Source organism: Cottoperca gobio, chromosome 3 (genome assembly GCF_900634415.1).
Source record: "Cottoperca gobio chromosome 3, fCotGob3.1, whole genome shotgun sequence".
NCBI classification, from domain to species: domain Eukaryota; kingdom Metazoa; phylum Chordata; class Actinopteri; order Perciformes; family Bovichtidae; genus Cottoperca; species Cottoperca gobio.
The window spans coordinates 21,472,829-21,485,194 of record NC_041357.1 but is presented as its reverse complement, the minus strand read 5'-3'; the positions used below and the strand labels follow the sequence as shown (position 1 = coordinate 21,485,194).

Below are 12,366 nucleotides of genomic sequence, written 5' to 3'. Positions count from 1 at the left end.
GCTTTTCAGAACCACCAACAAATATTCTGGGAGACAGCCAAACATGAAGAATTGCCATCTATTTGGTGGTAAGCACGCTTCAGAGTGTTTCTAAATCATAAATCCCTTTTCCAAAAGCTTTGTCAGAGCTTCCGACTCGTGCCACACTCCGGTTTGCAGTAATACAAAAAAAATGTTGCAGTCCTGGTAGTAATTTGCATTAAAGTTTTCTAAATCCTTTTTCAGAACAAAGTGTTTGCACACATCTGGGTGTCCGTCACGTTCAATGTTGAAAAAATTGACTGCCACACACACACACACACACACACACACACACACACACACACACACACACACACACACACACACACACACACACACACACACACACACACACACACACACACACACACACACACACACACACACACACACACACACACACACACACACACACACACACACACCAATTTGGGGTTCAGTATCTTGCCCAAGGACACTTGGACAAGTAGACTGAAGGGTAAAAAGGTTCAAACCACAGATTTCCAATTAGTGGACTGCTGCTCTACCTCCTGAGCTGCAGCCGCCCCGAGACAAGAACTCTCACCTATTAAAAAAAAGCCTTTACACTCACTTATTTGATTAGCCACATGCTTACAAGAACAAACCATTTTCCAAAAGGAAACACGGTTATGCCGACAGATGCAACTAAAATGAATGATCGGCAAACTCCGGCCACTTTGAAATCCATACACAAATCTTTCTATAACAACTCAAAACTCCAAAGTTATTCATTCATCATCTCACAGTTAGTTAAGTTTATGGCAGAAAGGAATTGTATAATGGTCATAATTGTGTAGTACTGTTCTCCCTGTAGTCATGATTGTGTTAGATGTAATCACTGGGTATAATTGACAGCGAGAACGCCACTGAAGCCCTGCCTGCCGACTTGTTTCAAACCACGCTGGATAAGTGAGTCAGCTAAACACCTAAAATGTAAATTGAATAACCTGCCTTGACTGTTGCTCCCAGACGCTCGAACCATCTGCTCTGAGCATCTCATAGCTGCAGCAAAAAGAGAGAGATACCCCAAACCAAGCGAGGGAAGTGACAGGCAGCGCATAATGAAGAGGAGACGTCAGCCTGGGTTTAGACTGTGACACCGAGAAGAGAGGGAATAAAATGGCTGAGGAGAAATATAGAGTCTTAACAGCCAAAGGAACACATGAATTTACAAATTACTATTCCGCTTTTAAATGCTCCCTTTCAAGCCAAGCTTTGTGCCTGACACACACACACACACACACACACACACACACACACGAGAATTTCAACGTGCGCCCGGAGCCGTGCTGCAGATGAAGACATAACGTGTCACTGCAGCAAAGCATGACGGCTCAGTGATACACGAGCATCTCTTACACCTGCGCTCTGTTATGGACCAGTTTAATGTCAGTTTCTCTTATCGCTCACTGCGGCTCAAACATCCAGGTTTATCTTATCCCGACGCTTAAATCCCACGCCAAGTTTACATCATAGCAATGTATATGAAACTGTATTTCTTGTTTGTCCATTTCTTGTAATGGTGTATTGATTATTTTATCAGCATTACATCGTCTTTCTGATCACATTCATCTCTTAATATTGGATCAGTTTGATCATACGTGTGGGTATTTCTTCTGCACTCTATGTGCTGCTGCCATCTTAGCCGGGACACTTCTGTAAACTGTGAAACTATGTTTTTATGCCAGCGAGGCACTTTCTCTGGTAAAATCGGGGTGCTGCAGTGATTTATTAGTGCACTTCCATAAAGATCGAGGACTCACACAAGACAGATTAGGGTTCAGGGTTATTCTTTCAAAGTTTAGAAAGCTTCCTCCAGCACCACAGATGCATTTACACAGCTGATTTTACACTATACATAGTTCGCCACAAGGCAAGTACATTGCTGTGCATGTAAAATCAGTGAAGTGGCTAAAAAGTCATGGTGTTGAGATAAATTCAGTGAGCTGTAAGTGTGTGTGTTTTTGTGTGCGTGTGGATATGTACTAACCTTGGCTCACAGACCATTGTGATCACACATTTCCGCTGTGGCCTCACATTAGTCCACGTTTCAGCCAGCGATACAATTGCACTGGCATCAAGTAGACCGTATCCATAGGAATGGCTAACTGCAGATACCGAGAGAGAAAAGAGGAAACAGACACACGAATGTTAGCCTGCTCATCCTCTCCCAGCTTCAACTTCACACTGTAGATGAGCTGCAGTGTGTAACCTATTTTAAGCTTCCACACAACATCCAGGGCCTTGCATCTCACGCTACAATTTGTTTTTTAGATGCATAACACGTTAATGAGCCTCAAAGGCCTTTGCAAACTTCAGAGGGCAGAAGAGAACTTGGAAGGAGTTGTTTTACCTTTGCGCCCAACCCCATTGGTTCTCCAGTCGTTGGTGAGCAGGTGGGCAGGGTGAGAAGTTCGTACAACCAGATGTTGCATGTCCCTCCAGGTCAGATTTTTACTGGAATGTGTGTATATGCAAGCGCACAAAGACACAAACAGCCACATAAAGAGAAAGACACACACACACAGGGAGACACACATGTAAGACTCTGTTTGATCCTTTTGAGTGTCTCAACAAGAGGCCTCTGACAATACGTCCTACAGTCTTAACCTGCAGGTGGACAGCTGATTAAATACAATGGAGTAGCAGCCACATACTTTCCTGTGTTAGAGTAAATCTTCAGTCAACATGTGTTTGAAGTCAATGTCTATTTAAAAAGAGAAAACCTAAAAAAGTGTTCCATGTTTGTCCTGTCATGCAGCCACACATGGACAGAATGGACAACGTTGGTTACAGGAGGTCACAGATGGATTTAGTCAAATAAAGCATATTATTTACCAACTTTTTTTAAAATCAAATCTGTTACTAATTGCAAACATTTTTCTGTCACCTCACCGCCACAAGACTAATTACTCCCTTTTCAGGACTGTTCTGACGTCTCCCCATTAGTGCTGCGTGACTGCATAAGAATGATAAGTGCTGATTTTGTAATTGCACTGTAAAAGTCTGTCAGGCAAAATGGGTTAAAAAGTAATTCATAAAATGGGATAATCAAGCAGAATTGATGCATAAACAAGAAGTGCCTGCAGTTAAAGCATGATTAAATACAAGCGTTTCACATTTATGATCAGGCTTATAAAAGTCTGTGCAAAATAAAGGGTAGACAATTATTTTACCTGTTGCCACTAAATGACCAATTTGCAGTTAGAAAATTCTAACCTCGTGATAGACACTGATAAGAGCGGGGCATTAAATTAAACTACTTTCTGAATTATTTTGCGTATATGCAGGTTCTGAAAACGACCAATCTTTTTCTAGAATAATTACAACACAGTCTGATTATGAGTTTGTTCTTTACAAATTAGATCTTATCCATAGGATTTAAATGATTTTATTCAAAAGAAAATAGGGAACTATGCAGATGGATGAAGGTTAGGATGAGGCTGTAAAGATGAAAAGAATTGGAAGGCTTGGTAAGACTCAGAGAAAATGGTGATAAGCACTTACTTGGCCTCAAGGGCAAGAGCGATGATCCCGGCAGCCAGCGGCGCGGAGGCAGAGGTGCCTGTGTGGGAGTCTGTGCATTTTGATTTGAGGTCTGTAGTCACCTACGGAAGACGAACAGGCTAAAATACAAAGCTCTGCCAAAAATGAGGAGAAAAATTCTATGCCTTTTCTATAAAATGTTATGCATAAAAGAAAAAAACACATTCACATTGTATTTAAATTCAAAACTTAGAATTTGCCTCTTTCAAATGAGCAAAATAACGTTATTCACCATCACTTCAACGTTTACTCTCTCGTGTATTTGCTGGAGGCAGAAATCTTAAGAGCAAAAAGTCCTCAGCGTGGCTGCCTGCACCAGCTGGAAAATTAAAGCAGGGAATTCCTATAACTTATGCTCACCCATTCTCAACAACTACCTGTCTTTGAGCAAGACTCCTTTTAAATCAAATGCTCCACTAGAAATCTCCCCAGTGACCCACAGCAGAGGGCTGTGGTTGTAGTGGGCAGCTCCCAGGAGTGAATTTCTGCAGCTGCTTGAATACAAAACAAGGTGGTGCAGAACCGGCAAGTTTGAACTCAGCAAAGCATCTCGGTAAGGATAAAGGTTACAAAACGCTGCTTTGTGAAAGGCCCCCAGTCACCCACAGTGTAATCCTAAAGGGGAGGTCAATCTATGCAACTGAATTAAACTGATACAAAAGCAGTGTGTACTCCGCTCCCTGTGCTGACCAATGTTGAGCCTCCAGAAACTAAACAGAATAATAAACGCACAGGTAGAACAGACTTTAATGCTTCAATTATGCATTCAGGAGCTTCCTATATCTCCCTTACTTTAAATTGAAAGAGAAGGATGATATAAGTGAAAAAGAACCTTATCAGACATTAAGATATTAGCTCCTCCATAACCCCAGAGGTTCCACCCACTCTTTTCTACTCCATCTCTTCATTCCTGGGTTCATGAGTGACAGCACAATTAAATGAGTACAGCACTGAGGCATTAAGGGACAAGCCACATGTCATGGAGATGTCAAAAGCTGTCTGTCCAGTTGCCCTGGCTGCGAGACTGTATGCTGGAAAAAGAAAGACTGTGCATGTGTAGGATTTTGAGAGTGTGACAAGAATATTAAGCGGCAACAGATTGCCAGACGGAGTTTCAGCCGTTCACTATTCATAATAATTTAATGGTCCGAGACTGAATGAATGGAGAAGAAGAAGAAAAGGAGGACAGAATGAAGAAGCCATGTTGTGGTCCAGACTGCAGGTTCGGATAAACCTGCAGGATGTGTTGCATTTATGGACCTGTAACAATTAGATAGATAGATAGATAGATAGATAGATAGATACTTTATTCATCCAGAGGGAAATGTAGGAGTCATTTACTCCGATAATCACAAAGTCTAACTGCAACTATTTTGAAAATCAATAAATCTGTAGTTCCAACTTTTCTTTCACCTTGGAAATAAATAGCCTTCACCTTTTTCTTTCTGGCACATAAATGGAAGCAGAAGCTCCGGTGATGCGAGCGACACAAGGAGAGGAGGAGAATGAGAGAAAGACACAACTCACTATCTGTTTCTCCTTAGGGTTCCCCGAGCTATAGGTGGTGGCGAGGGTGGAGGAGCAAGCCTCGCTGTACCAGGGGACGTTGCCGTTCTGGGTGGAGCTGCTGATGGACAGGGTGTAGATGCTGTTGGTGTAGCCGTCGCAGTTACAGCTGTCCATCTCCCTCCCTCCATTCCCAGAAGCCCACACAAAGATGGAGCCCAAACCACTACGACCCTGGAGGACGTGGAGTACATTCAGACAAACAGAAAAAAAAAAAAGAAAAAAAAAAAGACCACAGACCCTTTCATTCATTCATTCAATTATGCCTTGGACCACCACTAGCCAGAGAAGAACAAAATCTCATTTAATCTTTCATAGGACTCCCAATTATAGGAGGGCAAATTCATTTCAGGGCTCATTTCAAAAAGAGCCCATTAAAACTCAGCATACATCACAGAGGCCGGGGTGGTCACTCAGTAAATTATAAAGAGCTAAATATCACATGACAGCAATGCAATACAAAAAGGTATGAAATGACAACAGCTCATTGTGATAAATCATCCAACCTCTCAGTCTTTGAAGTGCAATAATTTTCATCTAAGAGCCGCTTTATTGTATCGAGTGAAACCATCTCTCTCTCTGCATTGATCAAACCCAGCAGAGCACCACCCACACCAACATCTGACAGCACTGGCAATTATCTTAGTAGTCAGTGTCAGTGGTTTCAATCAACTTATGGCACATGTCCTAATCCTACTGCTCTCTAACAAGAGTCAGCGTTAGTGTGGCTGGATGTGTTTATTCATGGAGTGCAGATGTGAGCGCCTGTGCTGTGATCCGCTCTGTATGCTTATTAATGTTAACTTAATCATTTTACATATCCGACATGGTCCTGTGCCTTAAAAGATGCGCTGCCATCAACAACAGCTGATTGGTTTGGTAACATTCAGATTGCCATGTTGTTAAACGCTGACAGACTAGTTTTCAAAATGACCCCCTAAAATCTCTGTGTTTGAACGCCTGATGCTCGTAAAGTAATTAAAAGGGTTGGATTGTTTTTTTTAAACACTTAATTCACACATGACATGCCCACTGACTGAGAGATAAAAGATGAGTTGGTAATTTAAGAAGCGCTAACAATGAATATTCAAAGAAAACCTTTTCATACTCTATTTCTCTCAGAGCTGCTTCTATTCATTTTCCAAGATGTTTCCTCCCTGGTGGCTTTTAGAGGACATTCCCTTCATTTCATAATTGTCAGGGTCAAAAATTGCTTTGTTCTTCCCGCTTGTGTTCTCTTATGCTTGAACAGTTCAATTACTAGCTGCTGAAAGGACGCCACACACACACTAAATAATTTCTGTTTCACACAAACACAAACCTCTGTAACTCCTCGCAGAAAAGCTTCTTTGGCGAGTTTGGCAGGTCCGTCGACAGTTTTGCCGTCATCCTCTGGGCCCCAGCTGGCGCTGTAGACGTCGATGTGTTGGGGATTTAGACTGAGGGACTGGGCCTCCACCATGTCAGTCACCTCACCGTCCAGCATACGCACACCTGTTCAAACACCGGATGACAAAACAGAAACGTTTTCTTAGTACATGCATACATACTACTTGTTTATGATAAGCTCATAACTAATAAACTAATAAAAATAGAACCAAAGTGATCGGTGAAAACACACACACACACACACACACACACACACAAAAAGTGCTGCAGGTGTTGACAATCTTGCAGGATTCAGTTCCTCTAGTCTGCAGCTCAGTAATTTAGTTCATGGTGATGTAGCTCAGTAGTTGCATCTGAATGTTTGCTCATGTTCAGCTAGGTTTGACGTGTGTCGGGACAAAGCAATGCTGCTGTGGTGTTGTTGAATTGGCATATTTACACTGTTGTTCGCAACGCTGTACATTGTCTGTGTGCATTTGTACGGCTCACATGAAGCGCTGTAGCACACACTGCTGGTGTTTGTTATTTGTGTATCCACTGTGACCTTCTTATGGCCCCCCACCATGTAATTCAACGCCATTACTATTGATTTGCTTTGGCGCTTGAGCTGGTTTGAAAGAAAACTGAAATGGAACAAAATTAATTGCATTGTGGGTAAAACTGCCTCGTGAAGTGTGCAGCAGACTTCTGAGACTTCAGATAAACAGATGAAAGACAACATTAGTTTTTATCCCTTGGATGAAATTAATGTAACTGTCAGAGTATAAATTGAATCAGACTCGCTCTTATTTCAAGAGAAGTGAACAACTCAGCCCAAAGTCCATTGAGATCAATGGATATTGATGAAGTGCTGTACCAGACATAAAACATAAACACGCACACAACAACGCAAGAGAGTATAAAGCATAGAGAGAGTGGGATGCTTGTCCTAAAGCTCCTCCGCAGAGAGTGTAGTGAGAAATCAACTAATTTCCCACTATGATGCATTGCAGGTCACGTTACTCCACGCCGCTCTATATGGGTTAGAGTAACCAAGCACTGGCTCTTTGAAGTCCTCCAAAAGCATCAAACAGGCTGCTTGTGTTTCCATGGCAGCATGCACTTCTGCAAGAGGGTCATGTTATTCGCTGAGCAGACTCGAGTATCTCCAGCCCACATCCAAAATATCTGTCCAATCCAAAAGCCAGAGACCATGTTGATAGTGCATCAAGGTTTAGTCAATTTGTTTGAGTATATGCACAGTACATAATGAGTCGCTCAATAACTTTCAGATTATATTGACGCTCAAGGTAATTTTGCATTTGTGAAAGACATGGAACAACTGCTGGTTCAAACATATATACACACGATAGTATGCCGTCTGGAACATTTTCCCTCTACGTGAGAATTTAAGAGATTTTCTTTTCATGCAGGTACAGAGCATCCTATAATACTTCTAACTCTTGCAGAGTTAAATGTAGGGCTGGGCAACAATTCAATATGATTATATATTATACTTTATTATAATTGTTTTTGTTTCTCTCTATAATTTCACTTGAAACCGTTATGGCAATTTTGCACCAAAGGTCTTATTCAAAGGACAAAACACTCAGTACTTATCATTTGTTGAGTATTTACTACTTATTTATTGAATGACCAGAAAAAAACGTGTATTATTGTGATTCGTGACCCTAGTTAGATGAAACAACTCTTATGTCTGTACAGCAAATATGAAGCTACAGCCAGTTAGCTTAGCTCACCATAAAGACTGGATGTGGTTTGCTATGAAGCTACAGGCTAAAACTTAACGGACAGATATCAAAGTGGTATCGATTATCTCGTCTAACTCTGGGCAAGAAAGCCAATAAGTGCAAATCCCAAAGGATTACAACAGCTCTGAACAGACAATGTCAACCTATTGCTTAATTTATTGTACTTTTGTTGGAGCTGCTGGTTTTTTTCAGTTCACCTGAAGGACTGCTTTTACTTTTATCCAAGAAAAACTGATGAGTATTGGAAGATCCAAGCCAGCCAATGTGTGTTTGATATTTCACCAGAGCTGAGTAATGAGCTACAGAACTGCAGGTGGCATGGGGTCAAGTTTCAAGTGATCTTGAGCGCTGAGGAGTCACAGAAGCTTTTGTGCTGCTCCCTCTGCTTTCCCAATATATTCTCCCTGGACACCAAGATGAATAAGATGACCTGAATAAGCCCTGCTGCTTTGGATTTAACATGACAGTTTGAGTTCCTGCCTTTTGTTTCTGATGTTCTGGGGAAGGCCGTTTGTCTGTCGGGCTTCCAGCTTAGAGCTTTTGTAGGACTCCCGTGTGTTGCCGTGCTGCGTACGCGTCAGTTTAATGTTCAGTGAATATTTGGCCTTTCACTAACTTGTGTCTGGGGGAAATTTCATACTTTAACCTTACACCTGGCAATTATTAGGTTAGATTACTGTCACATATACGACATTAAAACTGTTAGAAGAAAGTTTTGAAAGTGTAAAATATGGTTTAAAAACTGAAAAATAGGATACAAACATTTGAAACTATTTGAATTAAATCATTGCTTCACTTTTACAATGTTTGCAGTGTAATGTTTTCATTTACACTACAAATCTCTGAAACATCCTTTCAAATCAATGTTTTGCAATGTGTGACGGTAATCTAATCTCACAGGCAATACAGTCGACTCAAAAGTTTATCTTGAAACATGTTCTGTGGAGCTGTCCGTGCCATCAGCGACTCAGAACATTGAGAAACAATTTCAGACCACAAAAAGTTATTTCCCTTGTCTTGATTTAGCTAAGCTTCACAGCTTTCGAGCTGTAATGGAAAAGGAAATTTGTTTGTAGTTTCTGTTCTTTGTTGGAAAAGATCCTTGAGTGTGGATAAAAACACAACATCGTGCCACCTCCTGCTCCACCTCCACGATCACACACAGCCCACATGTTATTATAGAAAGGCTAAATGCCGTGCAGTATATACCGTCTTACCATCTGGAATGATCAAAAAAAGAGTTATGATTCTATTCTGACGGGGTTCAAACTTTATGACTAGAAGTAGGCAGGAGGTATTGAGATAAGCTGAGAGGAGATGAGATGGAGCATGCACTGGGATAAAGGACAACGCGAGCCTGGAGTCAGACATTACAACACATCCTCTGCAGACGAATGAGAAATAAGCAAAGAAAATAATGAAACATGTGCACTAGTGATGTGACCATACTAACAACTAACTGTAATCCTGAATTTAATGTGGCTTCAATTTTAGAATAATAGTGGGAGAAAAAGCTCAAATAAAACATCAAATAATAAAAATGAGCTGTTTACAATGGAGAAAGAAAATACAAATAAATCAAAAGGCTTCCTTTGAAGAATGGGAACAGAAACTACAAAAACTGTTCCTTCCCTGTAGGCAGAAGCAAAACAACTCATCAGGGTGCAAAACCCTTTTTAGAACAAACAAATTAATATTTCACAATATTTTGCCATTCTCACATATTTTGTATCTTCTCATAAATGAGCAGATTCTCGCATCTGTTTTTGTAGTTGACGCAGACTGATGATCTTAAACTCAACTGTTATTTTAATCTTTTAATTATGATTTGCCATTGATTGTGGCATTGCAGTCAAAGTCTGATCTCTATCAGGCCAAACGAATAATGTCAATAAAGCTGCCATTTATTTTTCAGCTAATCCATTAATCATTTAACAAGAAAATAGAGTCTAGATTAAAGTAAAAAATGGCCATTACAATTTGAGGTGAGGTCTGAATTATTCATTTTTACAAAGATAAAAAGCAATTCCTCACATTTGAGAAGCTACTACTAGAAGGTAATATGTTTGGCATTCTGCCTGAAAAATGATCAATTATCAAAGTACTTGCCGTTTATTTTTATGTTGATTGACTAAGAATGAGAGAAGGTGAGAGAAGGTGTGAGAGAGAGAGAGAGGGTGTGAGAGAGAGAGAGAGGGTGTGAGAGAGAGAGAGAGAGAGAGAGAGAGAGAGAGAGAGGAGAGAGAGAGAGGAGATAGAGAGTTAGATCAGAGCGCTAGCTAGACGCGAGAGGGTTGTGCTCTCTCGCTCTCCTTCTCTCCTCGAGATTCTCTCTCTCGCGTTGCGCTCGCTCTCCTCTCTCTCTCTCTCTCTCTCTCTCTCTCTCTCGCTCTCTCGCGTCTCTCTCTCTCTCTCTCTTTTCTCTCTCTCTCTCCTCTCGCTCTCTCTCTCTCCTCTCTCTCTCCTTTCGCTCTCTCGTTTCTCTCTTTCTCGCGCTCCCTTTCGCTCGCTCGCTCTCTCGCCTCTCTCGCTCTCTCTCTCTCTCTCGCTTTGCTCTCTCTCGCGCTTCTGTGCGCTCTCTCTCTCTTCTCTCGCGCTCCTTTTCTCTCTCTCCTTTCGCTCTCTCCCTTGCGCGCTCGTGCGCTCTCTCTTTCTCTCTCGCCTTTTCTCTCTCTCTTCGCGCTCTCCTTTCGCTCTCTCTCGTCCTTTTCGCGCGCGCTGGTGTCGCGCGCTCTTGCTCTCTCGCTCTCTCTCTGCTCTCTCGTTTCGCGCCCGCTCTCTCTCGCTCCCTCTTCGCTCGCTCCTCCGCGCTCTCTCGCTCTCTCGCCTTCGCGCCCTGTCTCGCCGGTTTCGCCGTGTGCGAAGCGTCGCTCTCGCGCCCTTTGAGACCCGCCTTTTCGCGCGCGCCAGGTGAGCGTGCCGTTCGGTCGCGCTCATCGTCCTTTTCTCTCCAGGTGCGTGCTCGCTGCGAGGGTGCGCTAGATTGCTGAGAGCGGTGGAGTGCGCGCAGGGTAAGCGTGCGACTTGTGAGCTGATGAGCGGAATGAGAGAGAAGGTAGAGAGAAGGTTAGGAGAGCAGGTGGGTTGCGAGAGAAGGTGAGAGCGAGAGAAGGTGAGAGCGAGAGAAGGTGGAGCGAGAGAAGGTGAGGCGAGAGAAGGTGAGAGCGAGAGAAGGGCGAGAGAAGGTGGCGAGAAGGTGAGAGCGAGAGAGATATTTTTCAATGGAGAACCTTCTTAAATAAAAACATGGGAAGGTGAAACTTATCAACCCTCTGCATGCACATAATGTGAGTGTAACAGACACTGGGTGATGACATGTCATTGGCTAGAGTGACACAATCAAGTTTGAAGCACGCATCGCTCGAGAGCATCAGGGGCTGACATCACAGGAGGGGGGGGAGCCTGCCACATCAAATCTCAAAGTGGGTGTTTTTCCTTCAACAAACTCTACAGACAGTGTTTTTAAATTGGCAATAGTACTACGGTCAAGCTCTGAGGCTCTTCCTTTCACTTCTTTAAGCATTAGCGGCCGTCGGAGAGCGTCTGTCGGCCTAGTTTTTGCAGTGTGTCCTGCGCCATCAGCACTTTTCGGTCTCCACAAAATAAATCACTGTTCAGTTCGGGCGAATCAGTGCACGAGAAGAGAAACGGACGTGAGGAAAACAAACAAACGACTGAAGTGAAGAGGGCACACAGATTTGTTTTTCTCCTATTTTATCTGATCATTCATATACACGGATATTTTCACAACGACACGGCCAACTGGAATGAAGTGTTGAGTGCGAGTGGTGTGAAAATGGTCTTCAAACGCTGCTTTGTTTTTATGTGTGTGTCATAACAACGGCTTGTATATTTACAGTCATAGGTCTTCAGGTATACTTTAACGACTAATACAGACTACCGCTGCCTGCTATTATTAAGAATTATTTCCTCTCTCATATTAAGAACGTACGTGCTGGTTTGCTGTGTGTCCAAATGCGACTTTTTGGCCATGTGGCAACGTGAGCAACGTGAACCGATGTAATAGTCTTCTGTCGCCACTAGTTTAATGTCTGTTTTGTGTGCCTGGGCC

At 42.5% G+C, this 12,366-nt stretch overlaps 1 protein-coding gene across 2 annotated transcripts in view; it reads right to left on the bottom strand.

Moving 5' to 3' along the window:
* Positions 1 to 12,366, bottom strand: part of furina (furin (paired basic amino acid cleaving enzyme) a) — a 74,047-nt gene that overhangs the window by 5,624 nt on the left and 56,057 nt on the right. For both annotated transcript variants that reach the window (XM_029426265.1, XM_029426275.1), the window contains exons 8-12: positions 6,476 to 6,648; positions 5,116 to 5,328; positions 3,550 to 3,650; positions 2,396 to 2,499; positions 2,033 to 2,150 (exon numbers count right to left, since the gene is read on the bottom strand). In XM_029426265.1, coding sequence (XP_029282125.1) covers positions 2,033 to 2,150; positions 2,396 to 2,499; positions 3,550 to 3,650; positions 5,116 to 5,328; positions 6,476 to 6,648 — 709 coding nt within the window. The remainder of the gene's footprint in view (positions 1 to 2,032; positions 2,151 to 2,395; positions 2,500 to 3,549; positions 3,651 to 5,115; positions 5,329 to 6,475; positions 6,649 to 12,366) is intronic.